The 26,623-nt window shown below is 41.4% G+C and overlaps 1 protein-coding gene across 1 annotated transcript in view; it reads left to right on the top strand.

Annotated features, from left to right (window-relative positions):
* The window catches only part of DOCK3 (dedicator of cytokinesis 3), a 572,157-nt gene that overhangs the window by 469,658 nt on the left and 75,876 nt on the right, over nt 1–26,623 (top strand). Inside the window, exons 23-27 of the mRNA XM_064274461.1 lie at nt 13,874–14,044; nt 18,061–18,253; nt 21,242–21,369; nt 23,411–23,557; nt 25,974–26,072. Coding sequence (XP_064130531.1) covers nt 13,874–14,044; nt 18,061–18,253; nt 21,242–21,369; nt 23,411–23,557; nt 25,974–26,072 — 738 coding nt within the window. The remainder of the gene's footprint in view (nt 1–13,873; nt 14,045–18,060; nt 18,254–21,241; nt 21,370–23,410; nt 23,558–25,973; nt 26,073–26,623) is intronic.

Below are 26,623 nucleotides of genomic sequence, written 5' to 3'. Positions count from 1 at the left end.
ATCTTTGCTTTTTAACACTTTAAAGAAGTCTTTTAAAGCACATTTGCTCAATCAATGCATCTTTTGATTTCTTGACTGCTGCTTCCATGGGTGTTGCTTGTGGAGTCAAGTAAAATGAAATCCTTGACAACTTCAGTCTTTTCTCCGTTTATCATGATGTTGCTTATTGGTCCAGTTGTGAGGATTTTTGTATTCTTCACGCTAGGGTGTAATCCATACTGAAGGCTGTATGTAGTCTTTGATTCATCAATAAGTGCTTCAGGTCCTCTTCATTTTCAGCAAGGAAGATTGTGTTATCTGCATATCGCAGGTTGTTAATGAGTCTGCCTCCAATCCTGATACTGCCTTCTTCATATAGTCTAGCTTCTCAGGTTATTTGCTCAGCATACAGATTGAGTAAATGTGGTGAAAGGGTACAACCCTGACGGACACCTTTCCTGACTTTAAGCCATACAGTATCCCCTTGTTCTTTTTAAACGACTCCCTCTTGGTCTATGTACAGGTTCTACATGAGCACAATAAAGTGTTCTGAAATTCCCATGCTTCACAGTGTTAGCCATAATTTGTTATGAGCCACACGGTCGAATGCCTTTGCATAGTCAATGAAACACAGGTAAACATCTTTCTGGTATTCAGATGGGCTCTCAGCCAAGATCCACCTGACATCAGCAATGATATCCCTTGTTCCACGTCCTCTTCTGAATCCAGCTTGAATTTCTGTTGATACACTGGTGCAACCACTTTTGAATGATCTTCAGCAAAATTTTACTTGCATGTGTGTCATAGTCATGTAGTGCTGCTATAACAGAAATACCACAAGTGGATAGCTTTAACAAAGACAAGTTTATCTTCTCGCAGTAAGGTAGGCTAAAAGTCCAAATTCAGGGTGTCAGCTCCAGGGGAAGGTTTTCTCTCTTTGTCAGCTCTGGAAGAAGGTCCTTGTCCTCAGTCTTCCTATGGTTGAGGAGCTTCTCAGGTGCAGAGACCCCAGGTCCAAAAGACACACTGTGCTCCCAGTGCTGCTTTCGTGGTGGTATGAGGTCCCCAACTTTCTGCTTCCCTTTCCTTTTATGTCTTGAGAAATAAAAGGTAGTGCAGGCCACACGCCATGGAAACTCCCTTTATACTGGATCAGGGAGGTTACCTGAGTGTTGAAATCCCACCTTAATCCTCTTAACATAAAATTACAATCACAAAATGGAGGATAGCCACACAATAGTGGGAATTATGGCCTAACCAAGCTGACAGATATTTTGGGGGGCACACAGTTCAATCCATGACAATGTGATATGAATGATATTGTTTGATAATTTCCACTTCCTCTTGGGTTTTTTTTTTCTTTCTTTCTTTCTTTGGAATGGACACAAATATGGATCTCCACCAGTTGGTTGGCCAGGTAGCTGTCTTCCAAATTTCTTGGCATAAACAATTGAGCACTTCCAGCACTGCATCTACTTCTTGAAACATCTCAATTGATATTCTGTCAATACTTGGAGCCTTGTTTCTCACCAGTGCCTTCAGTGCAGCTTGGACTTCTTCCTTCTGTACCATCAATTCCTGAGCATTTGCTACATCCTGAAATGGTTCAGTATCAACCAGTCTTTTTGGTACAGTGACTCTGTGTGTTCCTTCCATCTTCTTTTGATGCTTCCTGCTTTGTTCAATATTTTCCCCCATGGAATCCTTCAATCTTACAACTCAAGGCTTGAATTTTCTATTCAGTTCTTTCATCTTAAGAAATGCCGACCATGTTTTCCCTTTCGGTTTTCTAACTCTAGATCTTTGCTCATTTCATTATAGTACTTTACTTTGTCTTCTCGAACCACCCTTGAAATCTTCTGTTCATCTCTTTTACATCATCATTTCTTCATTTCACCTTAGCTACTCTACATTCAAGAGCAAGTTTCAGAGTCTCTTCTGACATCCATTTTGGTCTTTTCTTTCTTTTTAATAACCTCTTCCTTTCTTCATGTATGATGTACTTGATGTCATCCCACAACTTGTCAGCTTTTTAGTCATTAGTGTTTAAGGAGTCAAATCTATTCTTGAGATGGCCTCTAAATTTGGGTGCAGTATACTCAAGGTCATACTTTGGCTCTTGTGGACTTGTTCTAATTTTCTTCAGCTTCAACTTCAACTTGCATATAAGCAGTTGATAGTCTGTTCCACAGTAAATTCATACTGTCAGTAATCACACTGAACATTAAAGGGTTAAATGCATGACGAGTCAAGAGACAAAGAATAACAGAATGGATTAAGAAAACATGACCCATCAATATGTTGCCTACAAGAGACACACCTTAGATGTGAAGATAAAAATAAGCTTAAAATCAAAGGCTGGAAAAAAATACATCAACCAAACAGAATCCAAAAAGAACAGGAGTGGCAATGTTAATCTCTGATAAAATAGACTTTAAGGCAAAACTCAACATTTAAGACACAGGGAAGGGTACTATGTAATGATTAAAGGATCAGTTCACCAAGAGGACATAGCCATAATAAGTATTTGTGCGCCCAACGATAGAACTACAAAATACCTAAAACAAATCCTGACAGTATTGAAAAGAGAAATAGACAATTCCATAGTAATAATAGGAGAATTTAACACACCACTTTCCGTGAAGGGCAGAACAAGTAGAAAGAGACTCAACAAAGATACAGAAGATCTAATCATTGCAATCAAGCAGCTTGACCTCATAAAACGTGTACAGAACACTCCACCCAACAGCAGCATAGTACACATTCTTCTCCAACACACATAGACCATTTTCCAGAATAGACTATATTTTAGGCCACAAAGAAAGCCTCAAATTCAAAAATATTGAAATAATACAAAGTGTCTTCTCAGGTCACAATGCTATAAAATTAGAAATCAGTAACATGAAGAACAAGGGGAAAAAATCAAATACATGGAAACTGAATAACACCTTGCTTAAAAAACACTGAGTAATAGAAAAATTTTAAATGAAAAAAAAAAATTCCTAGAATCAAAATGAAAACACAACATACCAAAAACTTTGAGACACAGCAAAAGCAGTACTCAGTGGTCAACTTATAACAATAAACACACACATCAAAAAAGAAGAAAGGGCCAAAATCAATACCTTAACCCTTCAACTCAAACAAATAGAAAAAGAGCAACAAAAGAAGTCCACAGCTGCCAGAAGAAAGGAGATAATTAGAGCAGAAATAAATAAACCAGAGAACAGAAAATCAATCAAAAGAATCAAGAAGCCTAGAAGTTGGTCCTTTGACAAGATCAATAAAATCAACAAACTGTTGGCCAAATTGACAAAAGAAAAACAGAAGATGCAAATAAAAACTGAGATGAGTGACATTACAACAGAACCAAAGGAAATAAAAGGGATCATAACAGAATATTATGAAAAATTATACTCCAACAAATTTGAAAACCTGGACAAAATGGACAAATTTCTAGACACACTACACCTATCAAAACTAACTGAAACTGAGGTAGAACATCTGAACAGACCCATAACAAAAGAAGAAATCTACAGGGTAGGTTCGAACTGGCAACTTTCTGGTTAGCAGCCACATGCATTACCATCACACCACCAGGGCTTTAGAGAGATAGAAATCAAAACTACAGTGAGATATCACTCACCCTGACATTAGTGGCACGGTCAAAAAAACAGAAAACAACAAATTTTGGCAAGATTATGGGGAGACTGGAACTCTTACACACTGCTGGTAGGAACGTAAAATGGTACAAGCACTATGGAAAACCGTATTGCACTTCCTTAAAAAGCTAGAAATAGAAACAGTATGTGATCCAGCAATCCCAGTCCTAGGGATATATCCTTGAGAAATAAGGCAGTCACACGAATAGATATATGCATACCCATGTTCATTGCAGCATTATTCACGGTAACAAAAAGGTGGAAACAGCCTAAGTGCCCATCAACAGATGAATGGACAAGCAAACTATGGTACATACATGCAATGGAATACCATACAACGATGAAAAATAATGGTGAATCCGTGAAACATCTCACAAAATGGGTGAATCTGGAGGACATTACGCTGAGTGAAATAAGTCAGTCACAAAAGGACAAATATTGTATGAGACTACCATCATGGATTGAATTGTGTCCCCCAAAAATATCTGTCAACTTGGCTAGGTCATGATTCCCTTATATGGTTGTGTGATTGTCTACCATTTTATCTTCTGTGATTTCCCTATATGTTGTAAATCCTATCACTATGATGTAATAAGATGGATTAGCTGCAGTTACAATGATGAGGTCTATTTTTTTTTTTTTATAAGATTAGGTAGCACCTTAAGCCAATCTCTTTTAAGATACAAACGAGAAAAGCGAGCAGAGAGACATAGGGACCTCATACCACCAAGAAAGCAGTGCCGGGAGCAGAGCATGTCCTTTGGACCTGAGGTTCCTGCACTGAGATACCCCTAGACCAATGGAAGACTGAAGAGAAGGACCTTCCTCCAGAGCTGACAGAGAGAGAAAGCCTTCCCCTGGAGCTGGCGCCCTGATTTCAGACTTCTAGCCTACTGGACTGTGAGAAAATAAACTTCTTTGTTAAAGCCACCCACTTGGGGTATTTCTATTACAGCAGCACTAGATGACTAAGACAACTACTTATTATAAGTAGTCAATAAAAGGTTTACATACAGAAAGAAACATTTTTAAATGGTTACCAGGAATGAGAGGGGGAGGGAGGGAAAAATCGCTAACTAGAGGGTAGATATATGTTGACTTTGGTGAAGGGAAAGGCAGTACAAAATATGAAGGAAGTCAGCAAAACATGACCAAGACAAAGAAAGACACTAATAGGTACACAAGCATAAAAGGCAACAATGGTAAATACTATAACCCATACAATTCTGCAACAACAGTAATAACGAGCAATAATTTGAATACATAGGTAGATATGTGTGCTGAATAGGTGTGGGAGGGCATATGGGAGTACACCCACATGCATATATAGGTTTGACTGTGGATATCTCTACATACATATTTGAATGTGCTACACATAGCACATATATGTGTGTATGTGTGTGTGTGATAGAGCACACAGGGAGCATGGTCATGGAAACAGCCTAGACATAACCACCTTGTGGGACTGCGTTACTAGCCTTGAAGGCTAAGGACCATAGTCCTGGGGGACTTCTAGGTCAGTTGGCATAGCATAGTTCATAAAAACAACGTTCTACATCCTACTTCAGTGCATAGCATCTGGGATCTTGAAAGCTTACGAGCGGCATCTCAGATAAAGCCATTGTTCTCTTTTTGTCCGGAGCAGAGGAGAATGGAGAAAACCAAAGACTCAAAGAAACAATTAGTCCAAAGGGATAATGGACCATAGGAACCACAGCCTCCACTAGCCTGAAACTAGAAGAAGTAGATTGTGCCCAGCCACCACTACCAACTGCTCAAACAAGTATCACAATAGAAGGTCCTGGTTAGAGTGGGGAAAAAATGTAGAAAAAAATTCAAAGTCATAAAAAAAAAAAACTGGACTTCTGGCCAACATGGCACCATAGAAGTACCACACTGCCCCTCCACAGCAAAGACCCGAAAAACTAAGTAAAACAGAGACAAACATCATTCCTGGAACCCAAAGTGTCAAACGAAGAGATAAAGAACTCAGCCAAACACCAAATGGAATAAAAAACTGACAGAAGACTGATAGTGAGGAGAGATACTTGCCGAGGTTCCTTACCAGCTAATGCAGCATGGATAGCCATCTTGGACTCCTGTCAGAGATCGGCAGACAGGAAGCACCAGAAAGCAGCTTCACAGAGCTCTTAGAAGGAGACAGAGCACCCAGTAACTAGTGATACCCGCTTTCCCACCACCCATTCTCTTCCTGCTGCTCTACCTCTGAGCTTCCTGGCTGGCTGCAGTGGCTCAGCCAGCCAGGAAATGCAGTGTCCATGCAGATTGGATTTGCTACACCCACATCACAGATCAGCAGACAGGGAATATGGGAAAGCAGCTTCACAAAGTTCCCAGCAGGAGACAGAGCACCCGGTAACAAGTGATATACACTTTCCTAACCCTCGCCCTTCTTCCCCTCCCCCTTCAGCCTCCTCAGCTTCCCACCAGCTGCTGGCCAGGAGGCAACTGCTTCTGTCTCAGGCCACTTGGAATCACCCCGACCACACTGGCGGGGTCCCTGAACTGGTTTCTTCCGTGCCTCCTACCACTTCCACGACCTTTTTCTCGAGCACCTGTCTCCGTGTGCCATCTTTGCTGCTTCTTTAAAGGTTGTGAAGTCCCGCCCTACTGCTGGTGGGATCCCTGCGGCTTTTTTTTTTTTTTTTCTTTTTGCACTTGGGAGCCCCTTATAGCCAGGCTGTACTGCACAGCTGAGGAGCCACTCCCCCAATCTGCACAGCTACACAGGCAGCATCCCTGGGGGCATTTCTTTTTTTTCTTTGTTTCTCTTTTTTCCTTCTCTTTCCATTTCTTCATTTGTCATTTCTCATCTATCTATACTTATCTTCTTTTCCAGTCTTCTAAATACCTGGTGCTGTGTGACATCTACACCCCCTCTAGTCAGGCTATACTGCACAACATGGGAGGCTTCCCCGGTCTTCACAGCCACACTGGTGGGGGACCCCTGGGAGTTTTTCTTTTCTACCTTTTTTTTTCTTTTCCAAATTTTTACCTAGTTTTTTTTTTTTTTTTTTTTTTTTACCATTTTCTTTTTTCTTCTCACTATTTATTGGTTTCTCCTCTCTCCATTCCAATGGCAAGCTCCCTTTATACCCTTTTTTTTTGAGGGGGGGAGTATTTTTTTTCCTTCGTTTGTTTTTGGCTCCTGTTTCTCTCTCTTCTTTCCCACACCCGTACTAGCTCCATACATCGCAGCCTCCTCCCACGGTCCTGCCTACCTGCACTGTGCGCTGAACATCACACCTCCGAGCAGCACAGGCACAGCCTACCGGAACCTGCCCAGCACTGATTCCTGGACTTCCCTGTCAGCCCAAGTACATGCCACAAATAACCCATCTCAGCCCCTCACATTCAGCTGGACCTGACCTGCTGCACCATAGCTGAGTGACTGGCCCCACCCATTGGACAAGGAGGTGAAAAGTATCACAACTACAGACAAACCAACAACAAAGAACACACAACGCGCCTACTCAGACATAACCAAGTAAAATAAAAAAGCAGGATGAAACAAACAAATCTACAATCAGAAAATGAAGAAAATAATTCCTGAATGTCCCAAAAACCACAGACAATATCAAAACATAAAAAAAAAAAAAAGACAGCTTGGTTTCAGTAGGCATCCAAAATAAAACAACAGATGATTTTCCAGTAGAAGAAAAGGCATTAGAATTACCTGACCGAGAATTCAAATCTCTAATATTCAGAGCTATCTAAGAGTTGAAGCGAAAAGCAGACAAAAATGAGGAAAAAGTAGGCAAATTTATGGAAAAAGCAGACAAATTCATGGAAAATAAAAACAGAAGGGAAGAATTTGGGAAAATAATACAGGAACAAAATGCAAAAATAAATTCACAACCAGAAATCATGCAAAAACAAAAATTAAAAACCCAAAAGATAAACAACAAGATTTCAGAAATAGACAGTCGCATAGAAGGACTGAGAAACAGTTTGAAATGATGAAAGACAGGATCAGTGAAATTGAAGACACTTGAATAACAGCTCTGTTTGAGGAAAAATCAGAAAAATGAATGAAGAAACATGAGGAAACCCTGAGAGTTATGTGGGATACAATCAAAAGCAAAAATTTGCGGGTGATCAGCATGCCAGAACAGGGAGAGAAAACAAAAAATACAGAGAGGATCATTGAAGAATTGCTGACAGAAAACTTCCCTAATACCATGAATAATGAAAAGCTGACCATCCAAGAAGCTCAATGAACTTCATGCAGGATAGACCCCGAAAGAAAAACACCAAGGCATATCATAATCACACTTGCTAAAACCAAAGACAAAGAAAAAATCCTGTGAGCAGCTCGAGAAAAACAAAAAGTCCCATACAGAGGGGAAACAGTAAGACTAAGCTCTGATTATTTGCCAGAAGCCATGCAGGCAAGAAGGCAATGGGAGAATATATATAAAACCTGAAAGAAAAACATTGCCAACCAAGAATAATATATCCTGCAAAACCCTCATTCAAATATGATGGTGAAATTAGGACATTTCCAGATAAACAGAAATTAAGGGAATATGTAAAAAACAAACCAAACCTACAAGAATTGTTAAAGGAGTCCTTCAGTCTGAGAACAAACAGCATCAGACCACAGCCTGAATCTAGAATGTAAGATTGTACCAGCCAGATACCAGTGTAGGAAATGAACTCTCAAGGACTATCCAAAACCAAAAGAACTGCAACAGGGAACCAGAGAGGTTAATCTGTAAATGACAATAAGGTCAGAACAATAAAAGAGGGAATAAACAGTGTATGTATAGAACTTTCTAATGGAGAGGAAGGCAAGGTGATATCAAGTAAAAAAAAAAATAATAATAACAGGTTTAGTGGTCTGAGAGAGACTGGAGGAACCTCCAAGACTGTGGCCCTTAGACAGCCTTCTAACTTGGAACTGAAACCATTCCTGGAGATCACTTATAACCAAATAATAGGCCTATAACATAAACAACACTAGTAAGGAAAATGATCCTTAGAGCAATCATCTATATAAGATCAGAACGGCAACATCTGCCAAAAAGCAAAGATGAGAAGGCAGGAAGGGTCAGGAAAACCAGAGAAATGGAAATGAACTCGGAGTGGTAATGGGGAGAATGCTGACACATTGCAGGGATTGCAACCAATGTCACAAAACAATTTGTGTCTAAACTATTGAATGGGAAACTAATTTGCTTTGTAAATACTCACGTAAAGCACAATTAAAAAAGACTCTATTACACCAAAAGTTGGTTCTTTGAAAAGATCAACAAAATATACAAACTATTATCTAGATTGAAAAAAGAGAGAAGACAGAAATAACTAAAATCAGAAAAGTAGAGACATAACTACCAACCTTACAGAAATGAAAAGGATTATAAAACACTACTATGAACAATTAAATGCAAACAAATCAGATAACCTAGATGAAATAAACAAATTCCTGGAAACACATAAAGTTCCAAACTGACTCAAAAAGAAAGAAAATCTCAACAGACCTCTAAGAAGTAAAGAGACCGAATAATAAAAACCTCCCAACAAAGAAAAGCCCAGGACAAATGGCTTTCCTGGGGAATTCTGCCAAACATTTAAAGAATTAACACCAATTCTTCTCAAATTCTTCCCAAAAGAAAAAACAAAAAAAGGAAACACTTCCTAACTCATTTTACGAAGCCAGCTTTACCCTGATAACAAAGCAAGGTAAAGATGCCACAAGAAAACTACAGACCAATATCTGCTATAAATACAGATGCAGAAATTGTTAACGAAATACTAGCAAACCAAATGCAACACCATATTAAAAGGATTACACACCATGACCAAGTGGGATTTATCCTAGGAAAGCATGGGTAATCTAACAAAAGACAATCAATATAACATACCATGTTGATTGAACAAAGGAAAAATAATAATAATCATTTCATTGATGCAAAAAAAAGCATTTGACAAAACCCAGCGCCCTATGTGCAAATCAGAACTACAATAAGATTCCATCTCCCTCCAACAAAGCTGGCATTAATCCAAAAAACACAAACTAATAAATGTTGGAGAGGCTATGGAGAGACTGGAATACTTATACACTGCTGGTGGGAGTGTAAAATGGTACAACCACTTTGGAAATCGATTTGGCGCTTCCTTAAAAAACTAGAAATAGAACTACCGTATGATCCAGCAATCCCACTCCTCGGAATATATCCTAGAGAAATAAGAGCCTTTACACGAACAGATATATGCACACCCATGTTCGTTGCAGCACTGTTTACAACAGCAAAAAGATGGAAGGAACCAAGGTGCCCATCAGCGGATGAATGGATAAATAAATTATGGTATATTCACACAATGAAATATTATGCATCGATGAAGAACGATGATGAATCTGTGAAACATTTCATAACATGGAGGAACCCGGAAGGCATTATGCTGAGTGAAATTAGTCAGTTGCAAAAGGACAAATATTGTATAAGACTACTATTATAAGAACTCGAGAAATAGTTTAAACGGAGAAGAGAATATTCCTTGATGGTTACGAGAGTGGGGAGGGAGTGAGGGAGGAAGGGAGAGAGGGTTTTCACTAATTAGATAGTAGACAAGAACTGGTTTAGGTGAAGGGAAGGACAACATACAATACAGGAGAGGTCAGCACAACTGGATTAAACCAAAAGCAAAGAAGTTTCCTGAAAAAACTGAATGCTTCGAAGGCCAGTGTAGCGGGGCAGGGGTTTGGGGACTGTGGTTTCAGGGGACATCTAAGTCAATTGACATAATAAAATCTATTAAGAAAACATTCCGCATCTTACTTTAGACAGTGGCATCTGGGGTCTTAAACGCTAGCAAGCGGCCATCTAAGATGCGACAGTTGGTCTCAACCCACCTGGAGCAAAGGAGAATGAAAAACACCAAAGACACAAGGTAATTATGAGCCCAAGAGGCAGAAAGGGCCACATAATGGAGGGACTACATTAGGCTGAGACCAGAAGAACTAGATGGTGCCCGGCTACAACTGAGGACTGCCCTGACAGGGAACACAACAGAGAACTCCTGAGGGAGCAGGAGAACAGTGGGATGCAGACCCCAAATTCTTGTAAAAAGACCAGACTTGATTGTCCGACTGAGACTAGAAGAACCCTGGAGGTCATGGTCCCCAGACCTTCTGTCAGCCCAAGACAGGAACTATTCCCAAAGCCAACTCTTCAGACAGGGATAGGACTGGACTATGGGATAGAAAATGGTACTGGGGAAGAGTGAGCTTCTTGGATCAAGTAGACACATGAGACTATGTTGGCATCTCTTGTCTGAAGGAGAGATGAGACGGTAGAGGAGGTCAGAAGCTGGCTGTATGGACACGAAAAGAGTGGAGGGAAAAAGTGTGCTGTCTCATTAGGGGGAGAGCAATTAGGAAGATATAGCAAGGTGTTTATAAATTTTCGTATGAGAGTCCGACTTGATTTGTAAACTTTCAGTTAAAGCATGATAAAAATTTAAAAAAAAAAAAATCCAATGCCCTCTGATTATAAAAACATTCAGAAAACTAGAACGGAAGGGTGACCTTTCAGTTAGAAGCTGAGCACTTAACCATCGTGCAACCAGGGCTTCTTATATTATCTGATAAACCAAAAAGAGCCAAACCCAGTGCCATTGAGTCAGTTCCGACTCATAGCGATCCTATAGGACAGAATAGAACTGCCCCATAGAGTTTCCAAGGAGCGCCTGGCGGATTGGAACTGCCGACCCTTTGGTTAGTGGTCTAATATCCAGAAAATGTGAAGAATTCTTTTAACTCAAAGACAAGAAAATCCACTTAAAAAGTGGGTGAAGGACTTCTTTAATAGACATTACTCCAAAGATGTACAGTGGCAAACAAGTACATGCAAAGATGATCAACACCATTAATCATTAGGGAAATGCAAGTCAAAACCACAATGAGATACCACTTCACACCCACTAGGATGGCTGTACTAACAAAAAAAAATTTTTAATGAGAAATAACAGGTGTTGGTGAGGATGTGGAGAAATTGAAACTTTTGGAAATGTAAAATGGTTTAGCTGCTGTGGAAAACAGTTTGGCAGTTCCTCAAAAGTTTTTTTTAAAAAAAGTAAGTTAAACATAAAATTACCATAAAAAAAAAATGAACCAGTAATTCTACCCCTAGGTATACATCCAGAATAACTGAAAACAGGTATTCAAACAAATACTTACACAGTAGTGTTCATAATAGCATTGTTCACAATAGCCAAAAAGTGGAAATAACTGAAATGTCTACCAACTGACAAATGGATAAACAAAATGTGGTATATGCATACAATAGAATATTCTTCAGCGATAAAGAGAAATGACATTCTGATCCATGCTACTACATGGATGAACTTTGAAAACAATATGCTAAGTGAAATAAGCCAGATAGAAAGGACAAATATTGTGTGATTCTACTTGTACGGGATACCTAGACTAGGCAAGTTTATAGATACAAAGTAGGATAAAAGTTACCAGGGGCTGAGGTTAGGAGGAGACTAGGGAATTAACTGCCTCATCTGCACAGAGTTTCTGTTAGGAGTGATAAAAAAGAAATTTGGCAACAGATAGAAGTGGTGGTTGCACGACATTGTGAGTTTACTGAACACCGTTGAATTGTACACTTAAAAATGGTTAAAATGGCAAGTTTTTATGTTATATGTATTTTACCACAATGAAAAAGTTAAACAAAAGCCTGGATAGAATATTTATCGAGAGTAAAAAAGAAGCTAAATTATTCTGTATTTGTACAATGGAAAACTAGACAAAATTAATATAAACTGTAGTCATGGACCAACACTAGCATAAAAAAAAAATGCTGACAAAATACAAAAGAACAGTGTGATTCCATTTGTATAAAGATCAAAATCAGATAAAAAATAAGCTATATTGATTAGGAATGCATATTTGGATGGTAAAAGGATAAAGAAGAAGAGCAAGAATGTGATTACTGTAAGAGTCAGAAGAGTGCTCACATCCAGAAAAAGGCAGGGGATTGTGAGAGACTTCCAGGGTGTTCGTAAGGTTCTGTTTCTTTCCCTGGGTGGTCATTACACGAGGTTCTTTACAGACCAGGCATGAAGAGGCTGCTGGAACAGAGGCAGTAGCATTTATAGAAATTAGGCCACATACTGTAATTTCTTCTACAGAATCTTCTGGTGCAAACCAGCACTGACTTTTGTGTAGGCTGTTGTTGTTAGGTGCCATTGAGTCGGTTTCAACTCATAGTGACCCTACGTACAACAGAACGAAACACTGCCAGGTCCTGTGCCATCCTCACAATCATTGCTATGTTTGAGCCCTTTGTTACATTTTGTGTGTTAAGCTTTCCTTTTCCAAACCTTCTGACAGATGAATATATCATAAGAGGTAGTTCGGGAATTGTTTTCTTTTGTATGTTTCAAGTAACTAAGCTCCATTTGTTTCATCCTTGGTTAAGTTTCTCCCCCATGTTTCTGCCTTTTCAGTGTCTGAGAAATCTGTGGCATTTCTTTAATTAGAAAACATAGTCCTGGGTCTTGACTCTGTTCTCTAAAAGATAATTTATTCTAGACCAAACTTCAGGGACTCTGCAGAATCAGGTTCTTCTCCCAAACCATTTTATGGGAGATTTCTCCTCTGTATTGTTTATGAATTGATTGTGGCAGGTGTCCTGGCCTGTAAAGGACCAGAGAGTAGGTTTATGAGGTCCACCAGCTGCTGGGTAACCTGGGGCAAGTTTTCTCCAGGCTTCTGTGATCCCTGGTAAGAAGGCAGGCACTGTGCCAAGCCCCAGCTGTATCTCAAAGTTGCAGAAGAGTTCCTAAAGAACTCTTCCTTCTTGGAATAAATTCAAGAGAGGTTCTTACATCATTTGGAGTCACTTATTTCCAAACCTGGAAAAAAAATGCAGAGACGCTTCATTTTTCTTTGATCCCTAATGTTCTTGAATTAAACTGTTCCCATAACAATACATGGATCCTTAATTCCAGAACTTCAGAAAACTGTTCTGAAATCATTTGATGATTCTCTCAGTAAGAAGCAGCTGCTGCTCAGTAACTATTTGGATGTTTAAGAAAAAGTTAAATAAAAATGAAGTACCTGTCTCCATAGCTGGAATTGTCCATTGCCTGATTTTAGTATAGAATTTGCTGTTACTTTGCCCTTCATCCCCTGATATGTGAGTTCCTGGCCACCTTCAACACCCCTCTCCATTACTTTTCCCCCACTCCTCCAGGCTTTGGAGTACCTTTTCAAGTTCATTGTGCAGTCGAGGATCCTCTACTCAAGAGCCACATGTGGGATGGAGGAGGAGCAGTTCCGGTCCAGCATCCAAGAACTTTTCCAGTCCATCCGGTTTGTGCTCAGTCTGGACAGCAGAAACTCAGAAACACTCCTTTTCACTCAGGTCTGTGAACTACTGGGAAGCTTTGCTGCTGAATTCCTTGTCTGTCTTAGCAAGTAGTTTCTTTGTGCTCAGGCTTCGAGAGTCAGTGAAGCCCTGCCAGGATCCTGTGTCTTGGCTAAGGGGTGATTTACAAGAAAACACCTGATAGAACAAAATACTACTTTTACTTCACAGCCAGGTATGCCTCAGCTGCCAGATATAAAACAGTGCAGTGGCTTCATGGTAGAAAAGGAACACAACTTAGTTCTTGTGAGCCCTCTTTAGAACAAATTTATTTAGCTATCATACTATTTAGTTTTTATGAACATCTTCATAGAGGATTTTCAGAATGTATGGGAAATTTTACTTCCTTATTAGTCACTGTATTAATTAAAGAAACTTTAGTGTTTGTCCATTCCAGAAGAGTGAAATAGGTTGACAAACAGCAGGAATAGCTAGAAAGTTATGAGTAAGAATTAGGATTAGATTCTATTAGAAATATAGTGTGGCACAAAAAGAAACAATCTTTGATGGTTATGAGGAGGGGGAAGATGTGAGAAGAGAAAAACACTAAATACACAATAGGTAAGTGGTAACTTTGGTGAGGGGTAAGACAGTACACAAGACTGGAGAAGCCAGTACAACTTGACCAAGGCAAGATCGTGGAAGCTTCATAGACACATCCAAATGGCCTGAGGGACCAAATTACTAGGCTAAGGGCTGGGGACCATGATCTCAGGGGACATCTAGCCCAATTGGCATAAAATAGTTTATAAAGAAAATGTTCTACATCCTACTTTGGCGAGTAGTGTCTGGGGTCTTAAAAGCTTGTGAGCAGCCATCTAAGATATTCCACTGGTCCCACCTCATCTGGAGGAAGGAAGAATGAAGAAAATCAAGGTCACAAGGGGAAGATTATTCCAAAGGACTAATGGACCACAACTATCACAGCCTCCACCAGACTGAGTCCAGCACAAGTAGATGGTGCCCGGCTACCACCACTGACTGCTCAGACACGGATCGGATCACAAGAGAGTGTTCTGGACAGAACTGGAGAAGCATGTAGAGCAAAAGTCTAACTCATAAAAAAAAAAAACCAGACTTACTGGTCTGACAGATTGGAGAAACACCAGGAATATCGTCCTCGGGCACCCATTTAACTCAGTACTGAAATCACTCCTGAGGTTCACCCTTCAGCTAAAGATTAGATAGGTTCCTAAAACAAAATGAGACTAAATGAGCACACCAGCCCAGGGACAAGGACAAGAAGACAGAGAAGCTGATAATGGAGAACCCAAGGTCAAGAAAGGGAGAGTATTGACACATCATTGGAAACCAGTGTCACAAAACAATGTGTGTATTAATTGTTTAATGAGAAACTAATTTGCTCTGTAAACCTTCATCTAAAGCACAATTAAAAAAAAATAAAAATGTTAGATTAGGAAAAAAAAATCAGTGTGGGACAGAAATTTCCTTCCTTATATTAAAAATACCTGGCTAGTCAATCTATTACCATTTCCACACAGCCTTGCCCTAGAAAGAATCAAGGATATTGTTCTTTATTCCCCACCATAAGCACTTATTTCCTCTTATAAAATGAATGTCAGCATTTTATCTAATGGATTGTACTTCTTTGATTTTTTGAAGCCTATTATTATTATTACTACCCCAAAAACTAAGCAAAGACCAGACAGACTCTCTCATGTCCATTTATTTGGTGCTGCCAGTTTCTTCCTTAGTGCAAGTGCATTTAAACTGTTTTATTTAAAATTAGAAGTCTTTTTGTTTTCCACTTTTGTCTGTGTTGCCCCTTGATGCCAATTGCCTGTAGAGCCCTCGGTCTGGAGGCCTGGAGCAAAACCGGGAGCTAGACTGTATAAAGGAGTGGGGCTACCTTGAGGTCATTAGGTGCCTCTGTTAGGAAGGCTCCTTCCATGGTCTTCTCTCCCAAGGACTCCAAATTATCTGTCTTCCTCTACCTGCTCCTTCCCTAACCCATTTATTCCTGCCAAAGGGGCCCATGACACCAATTCTCCCCTCAGCCAGCAAAGAGATATGGGGAGCTCAGAGGTAGATAGTAGAGTAAGCCAGATACGCTTTCAGAGAACTTCTCAATGCTCTGTACTGAATGACGCACTCCTACCACATCAGGATAAATAGCTTAGACCTGGTCTCAACTTAGATCTGAATCAGGATCAGGCCATCTTCTTTGTTGCCAGGTTTGTGTTTCAGGAGTTCAGAAGTTTCAGCAAGTACATTATTTAGTCAAGATTTTTGTCTTTGACCACTAGAAGATATTAGGGTGCAGGTATCCTTCTGTTCTGATGCATAAGTATAGGAAATTTCACCATTTAACAGAGCAAATACCGTATTTTTACACAAATAACGTACACCTTCTGTTTCTCAACTATGCTCTCCCTGTGTGAGGTATTTTCGTAAGCACGCTATGCTAATTTTTTGACAGCAACATGTAAAAAAAAGTTGGCATAGCTGCACTTAACAAAAATAACTGGAGGGGTAGGGGCAGTTGGCAAACAAACATGGAAGGATAAAAATATAATAAGCTACTGTTTGTTATTGATTAGGAAGTGCGTGCTTTTCCCCTTTGTCTTTGTATCTAGCTATTTAGTACTGGTTCTAATCACTGCAAAACAATCTCCTTGATATCCCAGGGATTTATACGTCTGCAGATAGAACTCATATAAGTTCCACACTCAGGCTTGGCCTGAACATAAGACCACAGTGTGACAGGCCTGTTTCTCCATGGCCTAAATTGTCACTTACTTTAGGCCAGTGTCTGCTGCTTGATGGAGCAGTCCAAAAAGCACCCTGTTCTCCCACCTGCCACTTTGGAAGAGTGAGCTCTTAATTTTCTGCTTCAACTTGACATTTTATTTGCCTCTAGACTTTGTAAATCTTGGTATAATAAGAGGACTAGAAGTGAAAAAAGCCTCCTTCAGGCTACTTTGATTTAGACAAGAAAAGAAAGAAAACCAACCTTTATTGAAGGCCTGTTGTGTGCCAGACACTCTACTGAAACCTTTATGAACTTCATTTTTCTTCATAACAATACCAGGATACAAGTAATAGCATCATCCCCATTTTATAGATGAGAAAACTGAGGATTAGGTAGTAACTTGCTCAAGGTTACATGGCACGTAAGTGGTAACGCTGGGATTTAAACTTATGTCTAATTCTAAAACCCTTTTTTTTCCCTCCTACACCACTCTGCTCCCAAAGACTGTGGAACTGTTATCAAATTGTCCTCCAGAGGCCACCTGGAAAAGCTCAGATCCTAGAAGAGAAGCCTATGCGCACACACTCACCAGATCTCTTTGCCAGGGTCACCCACATCACTGAACTCTCTAAACCATCAGCAGTCCTCAACAGTTTGTGACTGACTTAATCTATACATTTTCCATACTTCTGGGTTTATACTTTAGATTGCCAGGCACCACATATGAAGGAAATAACTTACAAAGTCTTCAGATTTTATGATTGTACATAAATGTCCCTGTCCTAGGGGCATGGTCAGCTCTCAGAGCTGGATCGTTGGCTGCAGGGCTGTGAATGGGGTTCAGCCAGTGCTGTTGGACATGCTCGGTGTTCTCCAGCCATGCATTCTTTGAGAGGTTCCTGGCTTGAGCTTGGAACCAAAATTGGAAAGTCAAGGGCTTGATCATAGAACAAACAAAAAATCTAAATCCATTTTATGAGTAAAAATAGCTATGGATATTAAGCCACATTGAGCAAGTTTCTCTTTGTACTCCCTTCCCTCGTCAGCAAATGCCTTGGCAAGTTATGAAAATTTCAAGTGGCCTGGGCCCCAGTAAGTTCTCTTGTTTCTTGGCTCCTCTTGCTCCATGCACCAAGAGTGCTGCAGGGCTGGGCACTGTTGAGGCCAAAGGGGGAGCCTACCTGAGGCAAGGATGCTACAGTGCCTTCTCAACCTCTTGCCACGTAGTATCATTGTCTGATCACGCAAGATAGACACATGCCTAATTCTGAGCTAACCACAGCTTTACTTGCTTCTTCAGGCTGCACTTCTCAATTCCTTCCCAGCCATCTTTGATGAGCTGCTGCAGATGTTCACCGTGCAGGAGGTGGCAGAGTTTGTGAGGGGTACGCTGGGGAGCATGCCCAGCACTGTGCACATTGGGCAGTCGATGGATGTGGTGAAGCTGCAGTCCATCGCCAGGACTGTGGATAGTCGCCTGTTTTCTTTCTCAGGTAAATCAAGTTGGGGTGAAAATCGAACTTGCCTTTCTTCCTTTCCAGGTGAGATAGCCAAGTAGCAATCAAAGGATTGGTTTTATCAACCATCATGCAAGAAGCCAGTGCCTCTAAAATGGATGTATGGGAAGGGGGACAGCAGACTGCTGTGTTAGAGTATGCGACCAAGACCTAAGGCTCCTTTCTCACTCACAGTTTATTCCTAGAAGCCCACACCCTAGGTCATGTCCACCAGGTGGCCTGCAGAGCAGCCTTCAGGCCCACAAGTTTAGCCAGTTTCCAAGAATGGGGCCTCTCACATCCCTAACAGGATGGGAGTGTAGAGAGAAAGGTGTGGGGAGCAAGAGAAAAAGGCCCATCCCAGGGTGATAAGGATAAGCCAAGAAAATAAAACCCATAAAAAACCCATTGCCATCGAGTCAATTCTGACTCAAGAAAATAAGGGTCCCTGAAAAGGTCCTTGAGGACACATTGCGCTTTCCTGGTTCCTTGTCTTACCAGTCAAATAGATTCTTCTTCCTCCCTTAAGAGAGTCTTCTAAGTGGTAGAAAGAGAGTTGGACAGAGAGCCCTCCCCGTTCTCCAGGAAGTCAGAACATCCTAACAAATGCCACCAGCAGCTCAGACTGCCTTTCAGAGAGACCCTCCAGATTCATCCCTGGAACAAGTTTGTATGTGATCAGTTGTATATTGATCAAATTCGGCCTTGCAGGGGCACCACATAGTCAGTGTCCAAGCGTTAAGGTCAGTATGAGCCTGATGCCTTAGTGGAATATCACTATCATAGAATGAACTTCTGGGACACAGGAATAAGGTGGCAGTTCCCCGGGTTACGAAAGAGATCCCTTCCTGGGTGTGTCTTTAAGAATTTGTAGTTAGGTCGGAAGAGATGCATAGGGTTCTTACTTAGCCTTACTTTAGTGCAAGAAAAGGCTGGAAGCCTTTCACTGATTTAAAAAGCTGCATGTGCAGCAAGTGAAGGTGATTGCAATGAAGAATTTGTTGCAAGTAAGGGTTGGTTCACTGGTTTCAAAGTGAGGGCAAATTTATACAACATTAAAGGGCAAGTACTAGTTGTAAGTTGTCTGTAAGTCAGGTATTCATAACTCAGGGACTGCCTGTAAATCTGAAACACTAGCAAAACAATTATTAGAATTTTTATAATTAAAATTTTGGTAGTTAAATTTTGTAAGTTTGACTTTTTAAATACAGGAACAATAATTTCTCAGTCCAGTGCGGCATACATTTGCAATACTAAACACGTGTTCTCTTTTACTAACTCTGCCAGTGTAAGACTCTGCTGATCGTAATGCTGCCACTAGGAAGGTCAGCTTTTCTTCACTGGTAACTGTCTATGGTAAACACTTTTCTCCAGCCCCTAGACTAAAGTGGTTTGGAGGCACTGTCACTGAGGCGGTTACACACATGGACGTACTGTGCACTGCTTGAAGAAGATGCTTTCTGGATGTATGGGAAGGGGGACAGCAGACTGCCCTCACTGGCCAACTTCATTTCTAGTATTTTTGCATGTACTTGCTGCTTCACACCATCACTTAAGAAAAATTGTTCTTAAACTGTATGTGGCAACGGAGCTATGTAATTGGATCTTGAGGTGACAAAACCACCACCAAATTTTCATTTGCATCTCGCTTTCATTGAATGCACCAAGTCACAGCATCTTCCCTGGAGTAGGGTGACAGGAGGATCTTTACCAGTGGCATCATTTAACCAATATTTATATTCTCAGGCATATCAGTTTGGTCTCTTCTTTCAGCAAGTCTCAGTAACAAATTACTGTTTTGTCTGTAAGCAGCTATTGCTTGTTACAAATCCTACATTTTGACATTTTGGTCTGCAAAATATAGTATGAACTTTTCTTCTATCCAAGCAGCTTTCAAGCTTAGGATAATTGTAATTCCATTTTATTTGAACATATTTAAGTATTTGACAAGGTAGTCCCCAAATCTCTTGTATGTCATGCAGTTTGTCTTTGGCTAAAAAATATTTTCATTCTGAATTTCATCTAGGATACTTATTGATGGTCACATATGAACAATAAATCAAAAATGTCATGGCTTGTTTATGTCACTGATAATCTGACTGAGTCAAGCTGGCCAGGTTATGTGGGGCCTGCAGGGCTACACAATCGTTGACCACATAGGAGAGCAGGGTGTCAGAAACATGTTCACGCTTCTATTTCACTTTGTTTTCATATCTCCCATGCAGTAAATATAGAAGAGTCCACTAGCACCCATCCTACAGCTGGGGATAACTTCCATCCCAGGAGGAGTTGAATATGTCCAGGGTCTCAGAGTGAGTTAGTAAAGGAGCTTGAACTAAGATTCAGCCTTCCTGAATTCAGAGTTCTCACTATAGCCACTTCCTGGTGAAAATGCTGTCCAGTAACGTGGGGGAGAAAAGAAAAACACCGGAATATGTGCAGTAGGATTGGTGATGTAGCGCCCAGATTGTCCGGGGCTTTGTGACAAGACAAAGGTTATGCTCCATTTCATTCACTGCTATGGACACATCAACCAACAATCTAACAAGCCTGAGGGGCTCACAAGGGTGGGGATGCCAGGCCACCTAGCCAGGGCCTGGAGAAGGACAGTTGATAATCCTTATCAAGTCTGTAAGCTCAGTCGATGTACTTCATACCAGATTGCCCTTTAAGTAGAATGTCACTATAAGCCCTGTTTTTAATTTGGAATCTAGGTATTCAAGAGATTTCATTTGGAAGCAGCCTCCTGACACTGACCTGCACCAAACGCCATGGATACTAGTAGGGAATGAGAAAGAAGGAGAGGCGGATAAACTGTGCTATGGGATGCTTTATGATGTTTTATAATCTCAGGCAACTAGCTTTTAGGCCACTGTAAAGGAAGAAGGTGTCCTCCACCTTTGAGCCCAGCAAAGTCCCACAGTGCCACTGGCTTCCAGCAGTAACTAGTTCTCTGAAGGGCTTCTATTGTGTTTTCTCTCCTAGAATCCCGCCGCATCCTGCTTCCTGTGGTTCTCCATCACATTCACCTTCACCTGAGACAGCAGAAAGAGCTGCTAATCTGCTCAGGGATTCTCGGCAGCATCTTCTCCATCGTCAAGACCAGCTCTCTGGTAGTGGCCCCCCACCCACTGCACCCAACTCACTTCCGCCCTAGTCTCATGTGACCCTAGCCAGAGGCAGACCAACAACGATCACTTTGTACACTTCCTAATGCGAGATGCTTTCATCTTGCCTGTCAGCTTCTTAACAGCTTGATACCACCCATATGGCATTCCCACACCATGCCAGATGAGGTCAGGATGTGTGAGAGACAAATGTATTCGAGAATTTTGAGCCTGTGAATGGTGGAATTGTACTTTAGGAGTGAGGTTTCAACTGACAATGCTTCTGCGGATTTCTCTCCTTTTAAGAAGTCTTTGGTGGGACAGTAGGGAGGGAGGGAAAGGAGTGAAGGAAAGATTCTATCAGGCAAGAATGAAGGTAGAAATTTATTTTGATAATATTTATTGTATGTATTTATGATAATAAAATAAATATACATTTATTATAGAAAATTTGGAAACTATGAGAAAGTATAAAGAAAGAAGTTTAAAAAAACCCAGAATAGCAATGGTTTTTTTATTACACCATCTTATTAAGCTGAGATAAGGTCCTTGGAGGATAAAATTTCAAGTGCATTTAAAAAGAAGGCCAGTGGCCAGGTGATAAGGACCTAAGAGGTTAGGTTATCCACGTAGAGCAGGAGAAGTACCTAAAAGAAAGAGTAGGCTTAATCTTTGAGCAGAGAAGAGGGATCAACAGGGTGCTCTGGTATCCAGACTTAAAGTACCATTTGGAGCTGGGGATCCAGGCAGAGTGACCGTGATGATGGTGATGGTGTCCCTATCATTTGCTCTTGAATCCAGGCAAGGCTTGACAGTTCTCCTTCCCACCAGGCCCCAGAGAGGCAAAACCAGGCATAAAAGGTTCTACTAGTAACCCAGGGCCAGACCTGAGAAAATGGAAGGAGAGAAAATGGAAGCAAAAAAATAAAAGGGAGAGGATAGGAGAGAAAGGGGAATAGGTAAAAAAAAAAATACCGAAAGAGGTGATCTGATTATATTTGTGGCACTAGAGAGTCAGGTGCAGTTGGTTGCTTATAACTACTCAGAGACTTTATAAGTGTTGTGATCACCTCAACAAATAAGAAAGACGACAAATCTATGTATATAGTCCAAGAGCTGCTCAAATCCTTCATGTGAAATTAAGCAGAGTATAATTATATTGGATGGATGGGTAGGGGGTGGATGAGATTTAAGCTCCATAAGAGCAGAGATATTGTCTGTCTTGTTCACCTGTCTGTATACTCAAGTTCTCAAACAGTGACTGCTGCATGGCAAATGCTGAAGGGAGGGAGGCAAGGAAGACATTTGGGCCAGTGACAGTATAAAGAGGCTGGAGAAGTCAAGCAACAGGATTTGATATTGAATGTGAGAAGCATATAAAAGGATAGCATAGACTGTAAATTCAGAGCCTAGTGTCTGTGTAACAGACCTTAGTGAGGAGGCTTTCTCTGTTGTTTTTGTGAGGCTGCCAGGAAAGACACACAGAAGACCAGACTCCTATAGGTGCACCAGGGAACATGAACAACAGAACTGGAGAGCTTGAAATAGGATCCAGGCATATCTGGGCAGCAGTGAGAGCTGATGAAGATTGAGATCACCCAAGGAGATGCCAGAAAGACCTAGATGCTTCTGTGTGTATTAGCAATAGTGAAGGTGCTGCTGCCACACCCTGTGGTTTGAATACTTCACGATTTCTCAAAGTGTTAGCCAGTGTCATGCTTTCTCTTGACTCTTCTAGAGAAATCAATAACTCTTTGCTTCTATCTTGTATATTGTAATTAATGTATTCTTCATGAGATTCAGGGTGGTGCTGACTTAAAGGTAAGGCCCCAGCCACCATACCAGGGCAACAGCAGCAGGTGTGACTTACCTCCTGTCAGTGTGATTGTCCTGGGTTCCTTGATACTGTGCGCTGGTGAGGCTGAGAGCTCGGTGTTGGAAATCTAGCCAGAAGACCACTTCTAATGTGACTGCATCAGTAAAGGCCGCCAGCTGCACATCGGCTCAGCCTGGTGCTAATGGTGTGCTCTCTCACTGCTTGCTCCAGGAGACAGATGTCATGGAGGAGGTGGAGATGATGGTGGAGAGCCTCCTAGATGTGCTCTTGCAGACTCTGCTCACCATCATGAGCAAATCGCACGCTCAGGAGGCGGTAAGAGGGCAGCGATGCCCGCAGTGCACAGCTGAGATCACTGTTAGTAACTAACATTCAGATTTTCTTGCCTTCTTTTCTAACCTGGGGCTCCTCCACGCCACCCCACCGTTATTCATCTCAGCCTTCCCTCCTGCATGTCCATCAGCATGCTGCCTTCTTCCCTTCCCGTGTCAGACTCCCCTCTGCACTCTGAAACCTCTAGACTCACACTCCCACTAACCCACTTGAGGGCAGATTCAGGGTCTATTTTTTGCCTTGGTTTCCGGGACACTATCTCAGTTGACATTTGCCTTTGAGCCAAGTCATTTTCTACTATGTGGATTGAAGCAGGAATGTGTTTGCTCTTACTATGCAGTAAGAGGCTGATGGTGAAAAATTAGACTATGCCTTCTAGGAACCCTCTTAGAAGGATCTCCTAAATGATGTGCAGGACAGAATAATTCCCTCAGAATTTACGTGTGTCTACAAGTTAGTTGCTTTTGTCCATACCATTTGTATCTAAATTCCTAGCATCAGGAAAAATGTGATGAGGTAGAATTGCACTGGTATTAACTGAATAATGGTGTGTGGACCTAATTAGAAGAGAAACAGGCTGGGAAAGGCTCTCAGGGGCAGAGAGACAGCACCCTGGGCCCCCAGTGCCCCTACTCTCAAACTCAGAGTAAACTCAGCCCTGATGTTTAAAAAAAAAAAAGATGTTTAGAACACGATAAATAGTTTGTGTGGAATCCTCCAGCGAGCAGATGGGAGATTACAACGATCTTTTTGAAGTGAACCCTCTGTGGGAGCAAGTCAGGCTCCAGCATGCTAGGAAGGGCAGGGGCAGCACAGGGGCAGGCATGTGTTCTGGAGCACTGGGGCTTGGAAAGAGTGTCTGCTCCCTTAGGAGCCCCTGTTGAGAGCAGCCTTGGAGGTAAAACATGTATGCACCCTGGCATCGTCCTTCTAACCAGTACCTGCGCGTGATGCGTGCTGTAGGCCACACCCTGTTTTAAGCAGTTTACAAATATTAATTCATTTAGCAATACTAATGAAACCACTCATTTTATGTGGGTTATAAGGATGATAATAACTGCAATTTACTGAGTACTTTTTTGGTTGCATAACTGTATCATATACATTAACTCTTCTGCTCCTCATAATAAATCCATGAATTTTGGTTTAGTATGTCTGTTGAGCTAAGGTTAATGTACATGTGTATATTTTGCATACATATATATGTAATAATTCCAGGGGTCTAGAAAGGATTTAAGGAGCCCTGGTAGCATTTTTTTTTTTTTTTGGTAGCATAGTGGTTAAGAGCTCAGCTGCTAACTGAAAGATGAGCAGTTTGAATCCACCGGCCACTCTTTGGAAACCCTATGGGACAGCACTGCTCTGTCCAGTAGAGTCGCTATGAGTTGGAATTGACTCAATGGCAACGAGTTTGGTTTTGGTTTTGATGGTGCAGTGGTTAACCATTCAGCTGCTAACCACAAGGTCAGCAGTTTGAACACACCAGCTGCTCCGCAGGAGAAAGATGTGGCAGTCCGCTTCTGTAAAGATTGCAGCCTTGGAAACACTACAGGGCAGTTCTACTCTATCCTATAGGGTCACTATGAATAGAAATCAACTCAGTGACAATGGGTTTGGTTTGTTTTTTTAGAAAGGATATGAAGGACTAAAAACCTGTTGTCCAAATTCCCACAAGTTAAAAGCATTTGAAAATCATCCAAGTGACGAAATTTTCTTCCCTCCCTTCTGAGGAGGCAACCTTCCGAGAGGAGGTCATGTTTGGCTGCCCCATTCCAAAAGCTTCTGTAAGATAGTGAATGTCTTTGGAGTCCTTAAAACAGGTTCTTCTTCTGTATACCCCAGTTGGAACTTGAAAAAAATTTTTAAAGGTTCATTTTTGTTCTTAAATTTCTACTTTTCTTAAAGCCCATAGCTTGTCCTCTTAAAAAAGTCAGTCTGACTCCTCTGCCTTCCAGAGAGTCATGTAACCCCATGTAAGTACTGGGAGGTCCCCAAGGAGACCCTAATAGAAGGGCTGCTACAGCCCAGCAGGATGGGCAGGGTCCGAATTCTGTCCAGAGAAGACCAGGTGCCCCGTTCCAAGAAATCCCTGTAGACTTTAGCACAGAGCCCTGGCAGCATATAGTGACAAAGGACAATTTAAGCAGAACTTTCCTAGGGAAAAAAAATGAGAATATCTCTGTCTCACTTGACAGTAGTTCTCTGGTATAGGTTAAACTTTTTCAGTGGCCCCACGCTGCAGGGGTTTTACTAAAACTCTCAGTCCTCCAGACTTTCTTTAGCAGAAAAGAAAGTTCATTTTCAGAGCCAGAGTTGTCACCTTCCTTCCATCGTCATCAGGGCCATCTCAGACCCTCCCTTCTTTCCTCGCCCTCTGTGGACTGGGGGGACACAGCCCTTGTGGTTGGCTGCGCTAAGTATTTTTTGGGTTGGTCCCCAGGGTGAATACGTATCCTGCCTTCTGTCGCTACTCCGTCAGATGTCTGACACCCATTATCAACACCTTTTGGACAACTTTCAGAGCAAAGATGAACTAAAGGTAGGCAGCAGAGTACTGGCCTTTCACCCAGAAAAGGAAGTATGTGGCCAAGACTACCCAGGGGCTTTTCCCCTGCTAGGGGAACGAGTGCAAGCGACCGACACTGCTAATGGTATAGAATTCAGCAGCCCCACTTTACAGCTGAGTGTGTGGCCTCCAGAAGCTGCAAGCCAACAGTGTTCCCACACGGTAACACAGACAAGTTTTCCCTGACTGATAGCAGCCCTGTGACCATGTGCCTCTATGAGAGGCTACTCTGGGCCACACTGGTTATCAACAAACCAGGACTCCTTCCTTTGTATGAACTTGATCCCAGAACTTGATAGCCCCCCTATGTTTTGCCCCTGCAAACCATTATTTGCTGTTTAATGACACTGATAATAATGCTGGCCACTTTTCTTCATTAAAATGTATTTCTGAAAGATACTTGTAGAGAGCAAAGGTAAGCACTGTCCATTGGCCCCCAGACACTGGTTCCAGAGGACTGAGGGGCCAATAGTGCGGAGAAATAGGCCTGTGATTCAGACAGCAGGAGCACATTGCCCAAGCTG

The sequence above is a fragment of the Loxodonta africana genome, chromosome 22, assembly GCF_030014295.1.
Source record: "Loxodonta africana isolate mLoxAfr1 chromosome 22, mLoxAfr1.hap2, whole genome shotgun sequence".
Taxonomy (NCBI): domain Eukaryota; kingdom Metazoa; phylum Chordata; class Mammalia; order Proboscidea; family Elephantidae; genus Loxodonta; species Loxodonta africana.
The sequence above is the reverse complement of the archived record's forward strand: the minus strand, read 5'-3'. Positions and strand labels throughout refer to the sequence as shown.